Here is a 20,187-nt window from a genome sequence, read left to right as displayed (position 1 = left end):
TTCCTTCGCGGGTGTTGTCGGTATCTGGTCAGCCTCCCTCGGCGATTGCCGATCACCGAACTCCAAGGTTATTTCTTCCTCTGGTTCCGGTATTACTGAGTCTTCCGACCCCTCTTCCCCCGGGTCGTTTAGTGTGTCGTGGCTGCTTTTATACCGGGACGCAACGCTTCCGTCGCTTTCCGACTCCGCCTCAAGTGTTGCGAATGCTTCCAAGTCCCCGTTGCCCCCGGCGAGCGTCTGTAGTATCGTTTCCACCTCTTGCAGGCTTGTTATGCTACTGCCTTCGTCGGGGATTTGCAGAACCCGAAACTGCAGTGCTTCTTCTGCGACTCTCCGAAGAATTTTGGAGAATGACCGATCCCGCCGGATCTCGTCGACGGCTTGCTGCAGGGCTTCCCGTCGTTGCTCGCGTTCGGTGTATCGTCTCCCTCGTTCGGTGATGTGGTCGTCGTTTGGTCTAGACATCCATCCCTCGGTTGTCCTCTGCACTTTGCAGGAATCGTGGTCGCCAAAATAGTGTTGTCTGCCTGGCCGGACTAGCCTCAACACAGGTGTCTATCCGACACTTCTCCAAAGGGGTGGTAAGGATTGGATGCTAGGTTACACGCGTAAGATGATTACAATTAAGCACAGACGGTAAACAATACGAAGATACAGATAAACACGCAATAATTACTATTGTATTACTTCCGTCAAAGCCTTTTACAAATCATCGGGTCCTTTTATAGGCATCCGGCAAGGTTACAATCGGTGCGCTTAGGCAACCGACATCCGAATCGGTCCGGATCCGGATCGGTACAACTGTACCGGATCCGTCCCTCCGAATAATAATTCTACTATTCTTTACTTCCTGTTATCCGATCCGACTCCGCCTTCCCACTTGTCCTTGCTCTTCTGACCGGCCAACAGTTTGTATTCCATGTGTATGTATGTATGTGTGTACATATTGTATTGTATGTACGTGTTATATGTGTAAATGTGTATGTATGTGTATATATGTACATATTGTATTGTAATGTATTAATTTCGTTTATTGTATGTATGGCCCGTGTGTGTGTGTGTGTGTGTGTGTGTGTGTGTGTGTGTGTGTGTGTGTGTGTGTGTGTGTTTATGTATGTATGTATGTATGTATGTACGTGTGCGTGTGTGGCTAAGAGTTTATGTGTTGGTTTATGTATGTATGTGTGCATTATATGTGTATATAGGTATTGTATGGATTGTATGCATGTGTGTATAGGTATGTGTGTATTATGTACATATTGTATTGCATTTATTGTATGTATTTCATGTGTGTGTTGTGTGTTATGTTTGTGTGTGTGTATGTATGTTCCATACAACATATATATGTGTCCATATGTGTATGTATATTCTACACGTGTGTGTGTGTGTGTGTGTGTGTGTGTGTGTGTTTATGTATGTGTGTGTGCACATATTGTATTGTATGTATGTGTTATATGTGTAAATGTGTATGTATGTAAGTGTATATATGTGTATATAGGTATGTGTGTATGTATGTTCCATACAATATATATGTGTGTACATGTGTGTATGTATATTCTACACATGTGTGTGTGTGTGTGTTTATGTATGTATTGTTTGTATTCCATGTGTATGTATGTATGTGTGTACATATTGTATTGTATGTATGTGTTATACGTGTAAATGTGTAAGTATGTGTACATAGGTATGTGTGTATATATGTACATATTGTATTGTAATGTATTAATTTCGTTTATTGTATGTATGGCCCGTGTGTGTGTGTGTGTGTGTGTTTATGTATGTATGTATGTATGTATGTATGTATGTATGTACGTGTGTGTGTGTGTGTGTGTGTGGCTAAGAATTTATGTGTTGGTTTATGTTTGTACTTATGTGTACCTGTAAAATATTTGTAGAATAGTTGTGGCAGCCCCAACAGAGAATAATGGTGAGCAAAAGCGGCACGACAAGGCGAGCGGTGGCGGCGGCGGCGGCGGCAAAATGAGTTCAGAGGCGGCGGCAAAACGAGGACAAAAAGAAGGGGAGAAGAAGCAATCGCAGAAATGAGCAGAGAAGAGGAGGGAGCAAAGGAGGAGGAGGCAAATATCTAAATAAAAAAACATGAATGTTTGAATGTATGTTTAGTATGAATGTATGTTATGTATGTGTGTGCACATAATGTATGCATGCATGAATGAATGAATATATATATATATATATATATATATATATATATATATATATATATATATATATATATGTATATGTATATGTAATGTATGCATAAAATATGTATGCTTCAATGAATAAACATGAATGAATGAATATATGAATGTACATATGTAATATGTAATGTATGTATATTTGTGTGTGTGTGTGTGGATATTTGTTTGTAATATGTATGTATGTGTATGTACATGTAGCAATGTATAAAAGATTGTATGTATGTGTATGCATATATGCATATGCAAATGTACATGATTCAATGTGTATGGATGTGTGATTGTAATATGTGCATAATATCTATGTAGATATATGTGTATGTATATGTAGCAATGTATAAATGAATATATGTATGTCCATGTACGAATGTACATATGTGTTTGCATATATCCATATGTAATGTGTGTGTATGTATAGAAGACTATATGTAGGTGTATATATATATATACGTATGTGTGTATATATCTAATATATGTATGTATGTGTATGTACATGTAGCAATGTATAAAAGACTATATGTATGTCCATGTACGAATGTATATATGTGTATGCATATATGCATATGCAAATGTACATGATTCAATGTGTATTGATGTGTGATTGTAATATATGCATAATATCTATGTAGATATCTAATGTATATCTGTGTATGTATGTGTAGCAATGTATAAATGAAGATATGTATGTCCATATACGAATGTACATATGTGTATGCATATATCCATATCTAATGTATGTATGTGTATGCATATATCCATATGACAATGTACATGATTCAATGTGTATGGATGTGTGATTGTAATATTTATGTATATATCTAATTTATGTATATGTAGACTGTAGCAATATATAAATGAATATAGGTATGTCCATGTATGAATGTACATACGTGTATGCATATATATGACAATGTACATGATTCAATGTATATGAATGTGATTGTAATATATGCATATGCAATGTATGTATGTACACACATGAATGTACATGTATGCATGTACATATGTATATATATGTAATATGCAATGCATGTATGTTTGTATGTGTAATAGTGTACTATGCATACATGAGTGTGTTCATAATATTTATGTATGTGTAAGTATACATGTATGTATTATAGTCTGTGATGAAATGTATGTATGTATGTAAGTGTATGTAACATATTTATGTGTATGCATGCATGTAATGTATGTATATATGTGTATGGATGTCTGTTTGTAAAACTTTAAACATTGTAGGCATATGTACAAATATATATGGTGATATGTAGAATATGTATGTACATATGTAATGTATGATATGTATGCATATATGTATATGTCGATATACATGATTTAATGAGTATGAATATGTTTGTAATATGTGCATATATATCTAATGTATGTATGTATGTGTGTGTATGTGGTCATATATATGTAAATGTATGAATGTATGTACGTGTATATATGTAATGTATTTATGTATCTATATTTTTGGGATATTTTCATGTTTAGTACATATGTATATGGCTCGTATATGGATGTATGTTTGTAATATGTACGTAATATGCATGTATATATCCAATGTATGTGTAAGTATACATATATCTAATGTGTGTGTGTGTGTGTGTGTGTGTGTGTAAGTATTGTGGTTTTTATGGTCTAGTATGATCTATACATATGGTGATATGTAGAATATGTATGTACATATGTAATATATCTATGTATGTATATATGCAATTTATGCATGTGTAAATTTGTATATTGTGTAATAGGTATGGATTATGTGCTATGTAATATCTAATTTATTTATGTGTAAGTATACATATACATATCTAATGTGTGTGTGTGTGTGTGTGTGTGTGTGTGTGTGTGTGTGTGTGTGTGTAGTATGTATATATATAAGTATTGTGGTTTGTATGGTCCAGTATAATCTATACATATATATATGGTGATATGTGGAATATGTATGTACATATGTAATATGTATATCTATGTATGTATCTATATATGTATATATGTAATTTATGTATGTGTAAATTTGAATATTGTGTAATATATGCTATGTAATATCTAATTTATTTATGTGCGTGCACGTGTATATATATGTAATATATGTAACTTGTTTGTAAGTATGAAGATTTGTATATATATAGTATGTAATCTTAGCCTTTAGGTGTTAATATGTATGTGTATGTGTATACATATATATAATATGTAATTTATTTTTGTGTGTTTTGTATGTATATATGCATTTGTGTATGTATATATGTATGTAATATGTAATTTTATTGTATGTATTATGTAATTATTTATTTATTTTTTTCCAAAATGAAGCTACTTTCCCATTAGTTAGGAAGGATAATTACATAGAGAGTCTACAAGGAGACTTATACACACATCGGGGAGTCTACCTCCGATCAAGTAGAAGAAGATCAGCCTACTTACAATGCCTTGCGGCCTAACTTAATGTAAGAAGCTACCTATATCTAAGGCGATGACCTTCAATGTTGCCTAGTACGAGTCGGCTCTTGGGGCCGACAATGAAGAGAGGGTGGCAGGTGAGTAGGAAACAACCAGCGTGGGGGCTGGTAATTCTACCTCGGGCCACTCTCGCCTTGCATCACCATAGGTGTGTTCCTCCATTTCTGCCAAAAGCGCAACCGGGCAGAGATCATGTCGTTGGAGTGGCTGCAAATCTCTTCCAGTTGCCCTCGTAGGCAGCTGATAATCGCGAGCCATATGTCCATGATCACTTCCTCCGGGGGCCGTGCCGTACCGTACCTTGGAAAACCTTGAGGCAACGCGCTTTCCATATGTACCACAAGGTGAAACCTGCAATCAACATCCAGATTTCTGGAAACCTAGGGTATGCGGGCTGCAAGCCTCTTACGAAACGGATCTTGACGATTTTGCCTCTCGTGCATACATAGCACCAACTATCTGCATTGACGGTGTCCATCCACCCTTCGACCGAGTGACCAATCCATGCCGCAGCGCTCCACGAGGCTGTTCCTTCAACTTCACATGTCGCAATGAGGCGAGTCACTCTATCCCAGATCTTTTGAGCTTGAGGGCAATCCCACAGACAATGTCTCAGAGTCTCAATAGGTTGAGAGCACAGTGGGCAGCCTAACGGGCCGCCGCGTTTACCTAGCCATTCACCAACGGGCACCACATTGTGACCGATCTGCCACCAAAAGAGCTTGATCTTTTCAGGCATGTGGAGGCGCCAGAGACCTTTCCAAAAGGTAATGAGCGCCTCATCGAGGATGCCCAATGTTCGCCAGCCATTGCGAAGGGGGTTGCCCAGCTGCAGTTGCAAAGTCCGACCCAATTTAGTGGTGTAATCGAAGAAGTGATGGAGTCTATCATCATGTTTCCATCTGAAATCCCCTGGGTCCCAATCCAGATCGACAAGGGGGTGACAACCATATACCCTTAATCTCCAAAGGGGTTCCACCTTAGCAACATCCGGGTCTGTCTTCCAGATGTTGTCAACCTGTGCCACCACTCGGATTGGGTGCCAAGAGCCCCTGCTCTGACTGTCCCCAAAAACTGTATCTCTCCCAGATCTACTCACACCCTTTAGCGACTTGACCATTCCAACCTCGTCAAAGAGACCGAACCATGCAGGTTCTCTCGCCTCCCCCATCGGAACCATAGCAACTGCCTCAGCTATCAGTCTCCGCATTTTCGTAGGTCCCTTGAGGGGAGGGAAAAGGTCCTCTTGGGCTCTTCCTGAAACAGCCATACGTCTCCAATCGTCAATAGATAGGAGGCCTGTTTGTGCCAACTTTCCCCATGCTAGGCCCTGAAGTTGCCCTAGCATCATGTCGTTACTTGTTCGCACGTGAGGATTCCAGAATAGGGGCTGTCTAGTCCATTCGGTCAATGTCTCCGGGGTGTGGTTGACCAAATGCTGACGTAGATGGCACCATGCCCGCAAGATGGAGTTCGCGACCCTGTCCTCCGGATGGCAAGCTAGCTTGGGTGGGACTCCGCTCGTGCAACACCAATTCAAGGAGTCGGGCCAAGGCCTACCATACTTGGGAGTCCCTGCTTCCAGCCTGTTGCGAAGAAGTACCTTCCAGCACCCCTTACCTGGCAGGAGGCAGCGAACCACCATTTACATATTTACATATGGTAATATATATTTGTACATATATTTATGTTTAGTTAATATGTATGTATAAATGAGTGTAATGTATGTATATACATATTCATGGATGTAGGTATATATGCATGTGTGATGTGTGATATATGAATGTAGCTTGTAGGTATATATGCATGTGTGATGTGTGTTATGTTTGTGTGTGTATGTATGTACATATTGTATTGTATTGTATGTATGGAATGTGTGTATGTGTATGTATGTGTATATAATATATATATATATATATAAAATTTTTGTGTTTGGTTTGTATATTTACATTTGTATATAATTGTGTGTATAATAATAAATGTGTGTAATATGTAATATATAAAATATGTTTGTAAGGAAGTGTATGTATAAATGTAATATGTAATTTTTATGTATGTATGTCAATATATATGGCCAATTCTAATATGTATGTAGTATGTAATGCATGCATGTATGTGTATGTACATATTTACATATGGTAATATATATTTGTACATATGTAATATATAAAATATGTTTGTAAGGAAGTGTATGTATAAATGTAATATGTAATTTTTATGTATGTATGTATTATCTATATATGTATGTCAATATATATGGCCAATTCTAATATGTATGTAGTATGTAATGCATGTATGTATGTGTATGTACATATTTACATATGGTAATATATAAAATATGTTTGTAAGGAAGTGTATGTATAAATGTAATATGTAATTTTTATGTATGTATTATCTATATATGTATGTCAATATATATGGCCAATTTTAATATGTATGTAGTATGCAATGCATGCATGTATGTGTATGTACATATTTACATATGGTAATATATAAAATATGTTTGTAAGGAAGTGTATGTATAAATGTAATATGTAATTTTTATGTATGTATTATCTATATATGTATGTCAATATATATGGCCAATTTTAATATGTATGTAGTATGCAATGCATGTATGTATGTGTATGTACATATTTACATATGGTAATATATAAAATATGTTTGTAAGGAAGTGTATGTATAAATGTAATATGTAATTTTTATGTATGTATTATCTATATATGTATGTCAATATATATGGCCAATTTTAATATGTATGTAGTATGTAATGCATGTATGTATGTGTATGTACATATTTACATATGGTAATATATATTTATGTTTAGTCAACATGCATGTATAAATGGGTGTAATGTATGTATGTATATACATATTCAGGGATGTAATGTTTGAATGTAGGTATATATGGATGCATGCATGCATGTATATGTATGTATGTATGTATGCCACTTCAAATTTGAGTATTCTTTGCATAATATATTCTTTACTATCTCATTGAAATATCTAATATTTCATGGGCATACGTAATTTTTTTTTCAACATAATTGATAATACCCTTATGTAAAAATATTTTCAAATCTTTATTAATACCCTTATGTATATATATTCTGTATCTCACTGATTAATTAAAACCCCTTTTGATGAACTCACGTGCTATCATACAAGTTTTGATAGTGAAGTCCCCGGGCTATAGTGGTAGCTTCCAAAACAGGACACTAAATTTCTACAAGGGAAACCTGATTATGGCCTGAGCCTGGAAGACAAACACATTGTATCTGATGCATGCTCGACTATGCCAAGAGGAAGTAAATTGGCAGTCGGCACAGCCGATGAGCTGTGGCACAAGAGGCTATACCACATGAGTAAGAAGGGGATGCGGAAGCTTACTGAGGATAACCTCATTCCGGAGATGCAGCTTGATAATTGCACCGATTGCTTGGCCGACAAGAAGAACAAAGCCTCTTTCCGATCCAGACCCCCGATGAGGAAGAAGATGTCTCTGGACTCATGCATACATATGTATGTTACGTAGATACAAAGTCTCATGCTGGTTCACAATGTTTCGTGACCTTCATAGACTACTGTAGCCTGAAGTTGTGGGCTTCCATATTGAAGACCAAGGTTGAAAGCAGTTCAAGCGGATAATCGACGAGAATACCAATCAAAGGGAATTTGGCTCAAATACACCATGCCGAAAATGCCAGAGCTGAATGGGTTGGCCAAGAGAATGAATTGTACTGTCATGGAGAGAGTTTGGAGCATGCTCGCATGTGCAAAGGTATCCAAGACGTTTTGGGCTGAGGTGCTGAGGACAACGGTCTACATGATAAATAGGTCACCCTCAATACCCTTGGACGAAGATATTCCACAAAGGGTGTGGACCAGTAAAGACATGTCGTACCAGCATTTGATGGTGTTCGATTGTCTTCCCTATGTGCATATAGCAAAGGATCAGAGGGGAAAACTAGACCCCAAGACTCGGCCATGCATATTTTTGGGATACGGCAACGACGAATTCGGTTACTGGCTATGGGACTTAGCCAAGAAGAAAGTGATCCGGAGTTGAGACATAGTCTTCATTGAGGAGAAGACTATTGTTGGTTGGGAGATGGAGAAGTCGAATACTTCCTCCGAGTCAGTCGGAAGTCGAATGCTGACTGAAGAACAAGGTGAGCTGACCAGATTCAGACATGGATTCAGATTAGTCGGGAGCCGGATCCGGAGATGGGGTCAGATCCGGAGCCGGATTTGCAAGAAGGTATCCGGTCGAATCCGAAGAGCAAGAACTAGTCGACTCTGAATCAGACGACGAACTAGCCGAAGAAGAAGAGGAAGGACCTAACGAGCCGGCTAAGGTAAACAGAGGAAGGAGATACCCTCTGAGGAACAGAAGGCCCCCCCAAAGATATACGGATAAAGAGTATGTGCTACTAACCGACGAGGGGTAGCCAGACAGCTTCGAGGAAGCAAGGAGGGACACCCAAAACAGAGAGTGGCTAAGTGCCACGCAAGATGAAATGGATTCCCTACATGAGAACCACACATATGAGTTGACGGAGTTGTTGAAAGGAAAGAGGGCACTCCGAAATAACTAGGTGTATAAACTAAAACAGGGAGATGGCAAAAATCCAGCAAGGTATAAAGGTCTCATTGTGGTGAAGAGCTTCCAGTAGACGCAACCATGACTTTTAGCAAAACAAATGAGATGGCAAGTTATGTTAGCAGAATTTGATTTGAAAATTGTACATAAAAAAGGTAAGTTGCACACATTACTTGATGCACTACGTTTATTGCCACACATCCTCCACATTTCCATTAGCTCGAGTCAAGGATGGATAGGGGAAGTATCACGAGTCAAGGATGGATAGGGGAAGTATGACAAGCACAATTAGAGGATGCAGAGATGCGCCAATTAATAGCCAAAGTCGCGAACGGGAGCGCTACTCACGGAATGTACAAGTTGTAGGACGAGCTATTGTGAATTGCTTATAAAATAGTAATCCCTAATAATATACTACTAAAGGCAAAGATATTAAGAGAATCACATGATTACCACATGGTTGGGCTTGGAGGACAAAGCGCACATTAAAAGCTGTTAAAAAATTCTTCGTGCGGTCAAGCAATGAAAGCTAGGCAGGGAAAAGTACTCGAGCTACTACAATAGATGTCGTTGCCATTTCGTCCGTGGGATGTAATAAGCATGGCTTTGTTTGTTGATCTACCGTCATCCAAGGGGTTTTGCATCCTTATCATAATCATGGATTTCTTTTCTAAACAAGCACAGTTGATGCCAGCAAAGCCACCTCTAACAGCACAACATGTAGCCCACTTGTTCTTTAAAGATGTTTTCAAGTATCATGGGTTGCCAGAAATCATAGTGTTTGACAGGGATCCAAGGTTCACTAGCAGGTTTTGGCAAGAATTGTTTCGTATTTTGGGCACACAACTCCGTATGTCATCATCCGCACATCCGCAAACGAATGGACAGACCGAAGGACTCAATCAAGGCATTGAAGTCTACAATCGATGTTATGTCGAAGCGGATCAATTAGACTAGGAGGAACACAGCAAAATGCTCGAATTTTGTTACAATGTTGCAATCCATTCAGCAACGGGATTCTCTCCATTCGAACTCTCCATAAGCAAAGATGTCCTCACGCCGATTGCTTTATTACATACGAATAACAAGACGCAAGTCGAGGAATTGGATGTATCTCGTTTTTCGGCGAAGTGGAAGGACCGGATGCAAGTAGCACAAGATCATCTCACAAACACAAAGCTGCGGATGATCAATCGTGTCAATAAGAAACGAGAAGATGTGGAGTTTTATCCAGGGGATTTAGCAGTTGTCAATTCCGCTAGTTGGCCATTACCTCAGGGCCTCACACCCAAGTTTAATCATAGGTTTTATAGACCGTACAAGGTGGTCAAATAGCTCAAGAACATATCCTACAAATAACCGCTCCCGGAGGCTTCCAAGATACACAATGTTTTTCATGTTAGCTTGCTAAAACGTTTCCACCCAGATGAAACATGGGGTTGCGAGGAAACTAATAGATGTGAACCTGAAGCACTTCTGAAGACACAAGTCCGTAGAGGGAGAAGATGCTATTTCATCAAGTGGCGAGGGAAACCCCTATCTGAAGTGTCGTGGGTAACTGAAGAAGGTTGCTACAAGAAGGGTTTAGTAGGGTTTGAATGGCTACTTGAGCCACTACAACAAGCAAAGCCCCAAACTTAGAAAGCTCTAATGCAATATTTTCGAGGTCGAAACTCTCTCGATTGGTGAGAGAGTGTTACGATTGTTACAATTACATAAAATACAAGAATAGATTATTAAAATAAATCTTGGAAGCACAAACGTTCCATCTCATGACCGTTTGGGCTTCCAATAAAACTCTATTTAAGGAAGTAGTTGTGATCCTCAATGGGGGGTTCCCAGTGGGAAATTTAGTGTCATTAGTTGTTAAGAATTATTGTTTATGTTTTCAACTTCCATTCAATGTAGTGTTTCCTCTCATTCTGTTCCATTGGTGTAAATGTCCCAATATGTAAATTCTTTTCACAACATGGAGCAGTTCTCAATGTCAAGTTCTCTTGCCATCTGTATTTCAAAATTTATCATTTAATATATCCTCTTGCCACCCATATTTCAAGGGTTACAATAAACTTAATCTTATTTTGTCAAGGAAAAAGTGAGAATTTTAGGTTTTTATTTTAATCTTCTTTGCTATATATATGTATCTAGAGACTATTACCATAGATTGACACATGCATGATATTCACAATATTCGAGAAAAAGAAATGGCTCTAAGAATATTATAAAACCATTCGTTTTGCAAAATAAATATACAAAAAATTAATTAATTAATTATTTTAAAAATAAATCAATTTAATTCACTAAAAAAAGAACAATCATTCATTAATAGATTATAAAAATATGATTAGAATGAACTCTCGTTTATCACTAGTGTCAAATAAAAAAGATAAGAGTTTATGAACCTTTATTTTATTTTATTAATTTTAAAAAACGAATATTTTTATATTTACTATAGAAATATGATTAGTGTGAAGTTCAATTTTTTAATGTCAAATAAAAATATCCATAAATTTTGGGAGAATAAAAAATGAGGAATTAATGAACCTTAATTTCATTTTTTTATTTATTAAAAAAACGAAAACTTTGACATTTACTATAAAAATTTGGGGAAAATAACTAGGATACCCTTAGAAGTTCCTCTATTTAGTAGAATGCCCCTGGAAATTTTAAATTTACGAAACTACCCCTATGTCCAAAAAAGTACACTTTATAAAGTAATAATACACTCAAATCTACAAATTAGCCCTATTTACCAAATATGGAAGAAATGAACCCTATTTACCAAAGATTTGAGAGTATAATTACTTTATAAAGTGTAATTTTTTGGATATAAGGGTAGTTTGGTAAATTTGGAACTTCCAAGGGCATTCTGGTAAATACACGAACTTCCAAGGGTATCCTTGTACTTTTCCCAAAAATTTATTAGCGTCAAGTCTCTCTTTTATTGTCAAGTCGCATTTTTATATCCTAGGAAACTAAAAAGGAGGGAGTTCATCTACTCTTTATTTTTTTTTGTTAAACGAATACTTGACCATGCATTCGAATGGGAAACCCCACAAATGTGAATATCTCAATCTTATATTTATATACATATTGTACATAAACTATACATCCATATAAACATAAAATAATATATAGGCACACACAGACATTATATACATAGATAATACCATATGTGTCCGGTGTACATATATGAAACCAAACATGTACCATCTATAAGGGTATAAATCATCGAACTGGGCAAATAATGGTAGCTACATGTTTTGACAAATTTCAACGTGACATGGATTTCAGAATGTTAGTTTCTCTTATTTTTGCCCATTAAAACTACAACAAATAACCTTGCCTTGCTTTCACCTAGTAGAGGTATATCCCCAAACGCCATGTATTAAGGCTCAAAGAACACATTTTTTGAGAAAATGTGTCGTGGAAATCACAATCAATTATAGGCTAAAGTCCATACAAGTTCCACACAATGTAACCTATATTTCGTCAAATGCAAGTTTGGTTCTTTGCACGCTTTCTAGCGCATCTTTGACTAAAACCTTGGGGGACACATTTTGTCTTTGACTAAGGAGAATCATTATCGAGTCTCATTGATAGCAACGAGAGTCCATTCAAGATTATCACTTATCAGAGTATTGGTATGTGATGCTTACTCGTGTCTTTAAACCTTATATTTGAGAGTTGTTATTATTTGATTCAAAATTTTCACTTGTAGATATAATTAATACAAACTATAGAAGATCATTGTTTCTAACAATATCCGAAAATTTTCAGCCTAGAGCAAAACTTATTGCAGTAACCATATGAATTTGTCCTAGTGAAAAGATATTGTGTGTCATGCAAAAAAACTTCTTGTCATCGTGGTGGTTCTTTAGATTGTGTAGTGGTCAATTTTTAGACACAAAACTAGTTCCATTAGGAAGGTCCATTATATGCTCATCGTGGCAAATTTGTATCAATTTGGTGGTTAGTAAATTGGGCATAAACCATGGAGGGGGCATGAATCATTCGTAGATCCCAATGTAATGTCCATGTGATATGTTCTAATATGATACACATTAATAATCCTGATTTTACATGCTTCACATTCAAGAAATGTATTCCTATTTCATCCAACATCAAAGGCCTTTTCTTCTCTTTTGAACACTAATTTGGGCAAACAAAGATCTACCAAAGTGTATAATTCTCTCTTCGTCTCTCACATTCTCCATGTGTTGAGAGATTTAATCATACTTCATCCATCGTGAAATCCCAGTGGACAGAAATAGAGTTATCGCAAGTGCCGTTCATCCATCATGAAATCCCAATGGGCAGAAATAGAGTTATCGCAAGGGTATTAATCTCTCACATTCTCCATGTGGGCAAAATCTAGAAGAGATGTGCGTGATCTAGTTTCAGATCCTTGTCGATACACCATACCATGGGCAAACCATTTTTTCATTTTTCTACATAAAAATGGGGCAAATGCAGATTCAATACTTGGTAATGTAAGATTCTCTTTGTCACATTCTCCACATGTGTGAAATGTAGGGATGACATATCCTCCGATTCCTTTGTTCATCCATAATGACGGGCTTTTCGTTGTCATCCGAGATATATTAATACGGGCAATCATAGATTTTCTAAACAAAAGACTCATTGAGAATAACGTGTTCTGTCTATTGTCGCATAGGTCAACCATGATAAAATCTACCTATATCAATCTCTGCCCTATGGCATTCAGGCAAAAGAGGCAAGTCAAAAGTGGGTCGGAATGGATTGGGAAACATCCCTCTAAGGCAGGGTGGGGGTATTTTTCTCGTAATTTGGTATGAATAATATTGTTATTTCAGGCAAATTGACCCCGTTATGTTCTTCCTCTCCTCACAATGTATAAGTATCATAAAATCTAAACCATAATAAATCTAAACACATACAGACATGCACACACACACACACACACATGTATGTATGTGTAGTAGGTAAGGTAGGGTAGGGTTGGTAGGTGGGTTTGCACGTGGAAAAACAAAATGCAATCCACAGGCCACAATAAACACACGCACGCACGTATGTGTGGATGTGCAGAAGGCGGATATACATACATCTATTCATGCACATGGCATGGCAAATCACTCACTCACTCACCGACTCATGCCTCCATCCATCCATCTAACCATGCATGCATGCATGCATATCCATCCATCCATCATGTGATTATGATGATCCATTTCCCCCTCCCCATCAACTTCCATTGTTTTTCTCCATATTATTGTTTATTTTTCTATAATTCCTTATTATGTATGTATCATCATCATCATCATCATCATCACAGCCACCCATCCATACAGGAAATTCAGGTACCCCTCCCTCCCCTCCCCTTCTTCAACCCGCTGCGTCACTCTGCTATCTCTCCTTTTTTTTCATCCCAACTCCTCGTAAATTTAGTGGTTATGTATAAATATATTCATAGATAGATAGTTCCGATAGATAGACAAGAGACATACAATGCGAGATGGAAGCAGCACACAATAATGTATAGTTATTATTGGGGGAGAGTGTAATTTATGTATAGCAAGAGAAGCCCGATTTGCTGAGAGGACGTGGTCGTGCAGGTGTGGGAAAGAAGTATATATATATATATCAGGTAGCCATCATCATCATCAGCAGCAGCAGCAGGGAGAGGGGGGAGTGGAGTCGCATACTCAAGTCATTCAATTTCAGTCCACTGCATTTAGTTAGTTAGTTAGTTAGGCGGAGGGGGATTGGGGATATTCAGAATCGGAGGATCAGGATCAGGATATCAAGATCACAAGGGGCAGAGATTGAGGAGGAATCTAGAGATTGATTGATTGATTCAGAAAGTCCATAGGCAGCAGAGGAGGAGGTTCAGGAGGAGGTCCAGGAGGAGGAGGAGGAGGAGATCATGAGTATCTTACCGGTTGGGGAGGTATGCCAGGTGGCGACGATGCTGCTGAAGACGATCCGGGCGGTTGGGGAGTCGGCGCGGAACCACAAGGAGGCGCTGCCGCGGATCCTGATGCTGGAGGGCACCCTGAAGCAGCTGACAGAGGTGGAGGCGAGGGAGCAGAAGACACTGAGCCACAAGAAACACCATGTGGAACAAGCCAATGCCCTGGAGAGCTTACAAAGCCTGTGTGAGCAACTGGAGATCCAGGTGGGCAAGGCCAAGAAGATAGCTAACAAGAAAGGCATGAAGCTTAAGCTGTATACCCTTCAAGGTGCCTTGTTCGGGGTGTGCGACCTCCAGCGCATCGCCAGGATGATGGAGTCTCTGATCACCTCTTGGCTAAAGCTCCAGAATTTGCCGGCCGAGGTCCGAGACGCGCTGCAAAAGAACGCCGCTGGCTTGCCCGTCTTCCTGGAGGTCGAGCCCGACCATGGATACCAGCCCCTGGGCAAGTCCGAAGTGATCAAGGACTTGCTTCAAAACAGTGACCATAAGGTGCTCCTCATCCATGGGATGACCGGGATCGGTAAGTCTAGCCTCGCCAGGTTTGTGGCTTCGGAGCCCCCTGAGCGCTTCTCCGATGGTGCCCTCGAGATCCCTTTCGGCCAGGCTTGCTCCATCCCGGCTGCAAATAACAACTGCGGAGAGTACCACTCTCTTCTCGCCGCCAAGATCTGTGTCCTCCTGCGCAAACTCGGGTGCAAGAAGGACCAACTCGAAGGCCTCAACCTCGACAACGCGTGCCAAGTCCTGCAGGAGGTCCTCACGGGGAAGAGCTACCTCATTATCCTCGACGATGTTTGGGAGGTGGACATTACCTCGAGGCTCGCTAAGCTCTCTGGAAATAGCTGTAAAATGCTCGTCACCACTCGGATCGAATCTGTGCATGCCATCACTGAGGCGGATAAAGTTGAGATCAAAGAAACCGATGTCGTCGAGGTCGCCAGAAACATCCTCAAGTATCACACTCAATTGGATGAGCTGCCGGTAAGTGCACCAATCAATATATGCCTTCAAAACATGTGTGTGTTATTCAATAGATTATACAAACTTTTGCCACCCCAAGGATTCCATGCTACATAAGTCTCTGGAGATATTTAAGTAAAATATTAGAATGGTTAACAAACCAACGAAGTCCTAACAAATTCAGACCGGTGTTTAATGCCAATAGCGATGAATTAATTGGAAATCAAGCAAACGTCCCTAGATATTTTGGTTCAATTATGTAACAAACACTACACTTTTAGGAGGCTTGTATTGCTCACAAAATTTAAGATCTGGTTTGAAAGGCGCTACAAAATCACTGTTCTTTACGAATTGGAAGATGTGATGTGATGATCTGTGTCTTCTTTAATTATTAATTAGGACCTATGCGACGCACTCCTTCAAAAGTGTGGATACCATCCCCTGACGATCTCAGTCATCGGGGAAGCACTCAACGGAGAGACGCGGCGCGAGGAATGGGAGAAGGCCATCCACAACCTGTCCATGTATGCGGCCAATGCGACTGTGCCCGCAAGCTACCAGACTGGTCTTGACACCAGTGCCTCCACTGTCTTCGGCTCGTTCCAATTCAGCCTCCGCGCTCTACCCCAAGACGCAAGACAGCTCTTCACAATCTTCTCCTTGTTCCAGTGGAACGAGCCCATCCCCGAGACGTGCCTCGAGAAAGTGTGGGCGGCATTCAAGCCGAAGAGCTTGTTTAGGCTCGAGGTCGGAAAGCTAGTCAAAGGCTCATTGCTCACTAAACCTGATGAGAGCTTCTGTTACAGGATGCATGACATGGTGTCCTTGTTCTTGGACAACGAGTTCGAAGATGCTGAGGAGATGCTTCAATTCTCGGAAGTTTCGGGAAAGAGGGCTGGCCTCAGTTGGGCGGTCGCTGCCGCCTGGCTGTTCCGGTATGGAAGAACTGAGATCAAGCAGAAAGCTGGGGATTACTTAACCGAAGCTCTACGATCTGATATCCATGTTCTCCAAGTCACGGTCTTGCAAACTGTTGTGGAGCTACTTGACCTAATCAGCTCTCTCACCGAGCTCTCCATCACTTCAGAGCTTTTCTTAGCCGCCGGGAAGTTCAAGGCCATCCTAGATATAGAGATCATTTACCTCATTGCATGTGGCGGTGTCCACGCCAACACAGCCGGAGCAATAGCCCATTACATGGCCAATGTCTATGCACCTAAGGACTACAAAAGCCTTGCAAATGAATTGATCAATAGAGGAGTCATCCAAGTGCTGACCTCTGTTTTCAAAGGGTGCGGAGTTACAGGGACAATAAGCGATAGCAATTACGAAGCTCTAAACGTATTGTATGAGTTAGTTAAGAGAGCTGATTCGACATGTAGTGAGGCATTGTTGCGTGACATGCCATTGAAAGAGTTAGTAGACATACACTTCAATGCATTGGCGATGGATATGCTCGAGAAGCTATGCGAACTTGGTGGAGAGAGTGTAGTAGACCAGATATTTGAAACTCATGGATTATGGGAAAAACTAGCAAGAGATAGCAAGAAGAAGGTTAACTTACACTGGCCGAGGCGAGAAAGATCAATTATCCGAGACACATTCCTTAGATTATCTGGAAATGGTGACGCGTCGGGGAAGATGGAGCCAAGTGCGATGTTAGATGTGCAAATCGCACTCAAAGATGCATCAGATGCCCTTGTCAATCACATCCAGAAAGGACTAGAAACTAGTATGGATCATGACGGTGCTAATAGCGATGATAGTGCGAATGAAGACATGCTTCAGAAATTGAGTTTTATTTCTACCACTTTGAGAAGCATGCGGGGGGCTCCTGCGAAATCATGGGAGGAGACCATCAAGTCTACACAAGTTGCACAATCGCTGCTTCAAGCGATTAGGCTACATAACGATGCGAGTTTTATAACGATGGTGGCCGAGGGCCTTTGGGAAATAAACTACCACCCTAGTTCTATAAAAATACTCGAAGAGGCGATAACCGGAGAAGCCCTCGATAACCTGATGTTAAGCATCGAGTCGGACTTGGTAGAGGACGATGTGGCGTGCAACATCTTCGAGGTTCTTGAAACACTCATGAACACGAGCGTAAGGCAAGATGAGATAGCAGACAAAGACGGTGTCCAAATGCTGCTCAAACTCATCATGTCCCAAGGGGAGAATAGGCCAAAGCTCCAAGAGAAGGTTCTATTTTATGTTGTTTTCTCGCCGCTGCACGTAAAGAGAGAGCCCGGGGCGTGGATAGAACACCTCCTAGATCAAGGTGTGGTGGAGGCGCTGGCCCTCTTCCCCACAGTCAAGCACAGCGCGAAGCTCCCCGTGCTGCCCTTCTGGTTCCTCTGCAAGTTCGGCACCTCCATTGCCAAGACCGACAAGTTGGCGGCTGCGGACCAAAGCAAGCTCGCCACCGATTTCATGGCGCGAATGAAGGCCGCCCTGCCTGGGATCCATAACCGTGCTTGTGGCGAGGACATCACATCCATTGAACAACTCCCACTCCTAGAATCACACACACACCACCACACCAATGATGACTCCCATTCCCACTCCCACTCCCATTCCCATTCTCACTCCCACTCCCACTCCCACTCCCACTCCCATACAGACCATGAAGAATAATCACACACAACATATCTTAAGTGGGGCAATACCACATACATACACTTAGGCCATAGGTATAGGCAATATATATATATATATATATATATATCTATTTTTCAGTTTGTTTTGCATGTATATGTATATGTATGTATATACAGATCCAGGCAGATTAAGGAGGGGTAGGGGTGTCCTTCTGAAATTCTTTTCGAAGGCTGACCCCACCCATCCACATACATACATGTCGTCCTGTCGTCCACACTAAGCTATTTTATTCTGAATATGGTTTTTGTCGTTGGATTGCTCCCATCAAAGCCGTCTGTTTTTACCCATTTGGTCTTTGTTCTCAACACACTTCTGTATTAATATACGTACCCTTGTAATAAAACAAAAGCAACACAGTTATATATGTATACCTAATAATGTACTTCTCTTCATGCGAAACAAAAACTACTGCCACTATGGATGCTATGGAGTATATTACATAATCTTCTTCTTCCATCTCTTCTCTTCCTATACTATTGAACCATCCAATAGCTGACCATCCCGAAGAAGAATAGCTAATTGGTGTCTTCATTAGCTTCACAGTGAGGGTGCATATGCCATAGCCCATGACTCTTGCTTTGGCATTCCATGTGCATCATAACTTATACGTGTTCTAAGTTCAAATATATATATATATGTACATAATATACATGTATATTAAGAAATATTTGTTAAATATTTGTTAGGAAGATGAATCTGAATGGGGATGTGCTTTAGACTTCCAAACACAGTATAAGACAAACGGAACAGAAACGAAAAACAGAGTACACCAAAATTTTAACGTGGAAAACCCAAATTTGGGAACAACCTTGGAACAACCTTGGAACCCAACTGGGTGGATAGAAACAAGCCGAAAACGAAATGAAGGAACTTGATACAAGTGGATAGGAGAGGTGTTGTACAGTCGTGGGTTCTCTGAAAGCACGAACAACCCCTCACGAATCTTTCTCTTTAGTTTAGTAGAACACAATTGCGCTTTCTCTCACTCTTCCTTTGCTATTTTTATTCGTTGTACAGTCGTGGGTTCTCTAAAAGCACGAAAAACCCTTGACAAATCTTTCTCTTTAATTCAGTAAAACACAATTGCACTTTCTCTCACTCTTCCTTTGCTATTTTTCTTCTCCCTTCTTTCTCTGTTTCTATGAAATGCAAACTCTCTATGTATGCTCTCTCTTGGTCACTCGTTTTTATCGTAATTACTGTCTTATGGGTTCGAAACCCAACTTCTTCACCTCTCTATTATATACTTCTTATATATCCCTTAATTCACTATATGCCACTATGGAATGTAGGGGTTGAACCCATGACCACCTCGTCTCCATTAGATAACCTTACCAACT

General features: G+C 39.7%; 1 protein-coding gene across 1 annotated transcript; it reads left to right on the top strand.

Annotated features, from left to right (window-relative positions):
* Positions 1 to 9,867: 9,867 nt before the first annotated feature.
* LOC147864215 (uncharacterized) lies at positions 9,868 to 18,825 on the top strand. Its single transcript, XM_087319735.1, has 4 exons — positions 9,868 to 10,076; positions 13,997 to 14,081; positions 15,122 to 16,207; positions 16,586 to 18,825. The coding sequence occupies exons 1-4, from the start codon at positions 9,868 to 9,870 to the stop codon at positions 18,821 to 18,823; spliced, it is 3,618 nt and encodes a 1,205-aa protein (XP_087175861.1). The 3' UTR covers positions 18,824 to 18,825.
* The last annotated feature ends 1,362 nt before the right edge of the window (positions 18,826 to 20,187 follow it).

The sequence above is a fragment of the Azolla caroliniana genome, unplaced genomic scaffold (assembly GCF_043228905.1).
Source record: "Azolla caroliniana isolate FFs.n. ecotype wild unplaced genomic scaffold, voAzoCaro1.0.p SCAF_5, whole genome shotgun sequence".
NCBI lineage: Eukaryota > Viridiplantae > Streptophyta > Polypodiopsida > Salviniales > Salviniaceae > Azolla > Azolla caroliniana.
The sequence above is the reverse complement of the archived record's forward strand: the minus strand, read 5'-3'. Positions and strand labels throughout refer to the sequence as shown.

Coding starts and splice junctions, on each gene's coding strand:
- LOC147864215 (XM_087319735.1), top strand. CDS start 9,868: ATGGCTTTGTTTGTTGATCTACCGTCATCCAAGGGGTTTTGCATCCTT. Junction 10,077..13,996: donor GATCCAAGGTTCACTAGCAG/GTTTTGGCAAGA, acceptor TATGGCATTCAG/GCAAAAGAGGCAAGTCAAAA. Junction 14,082..15,121: donor GGTATTTTTCTCGTAATTTG/GTATGAATAATA, acceptor GAAAGTCCATAG/GCAGCAGAGGAGGAGGTTCA.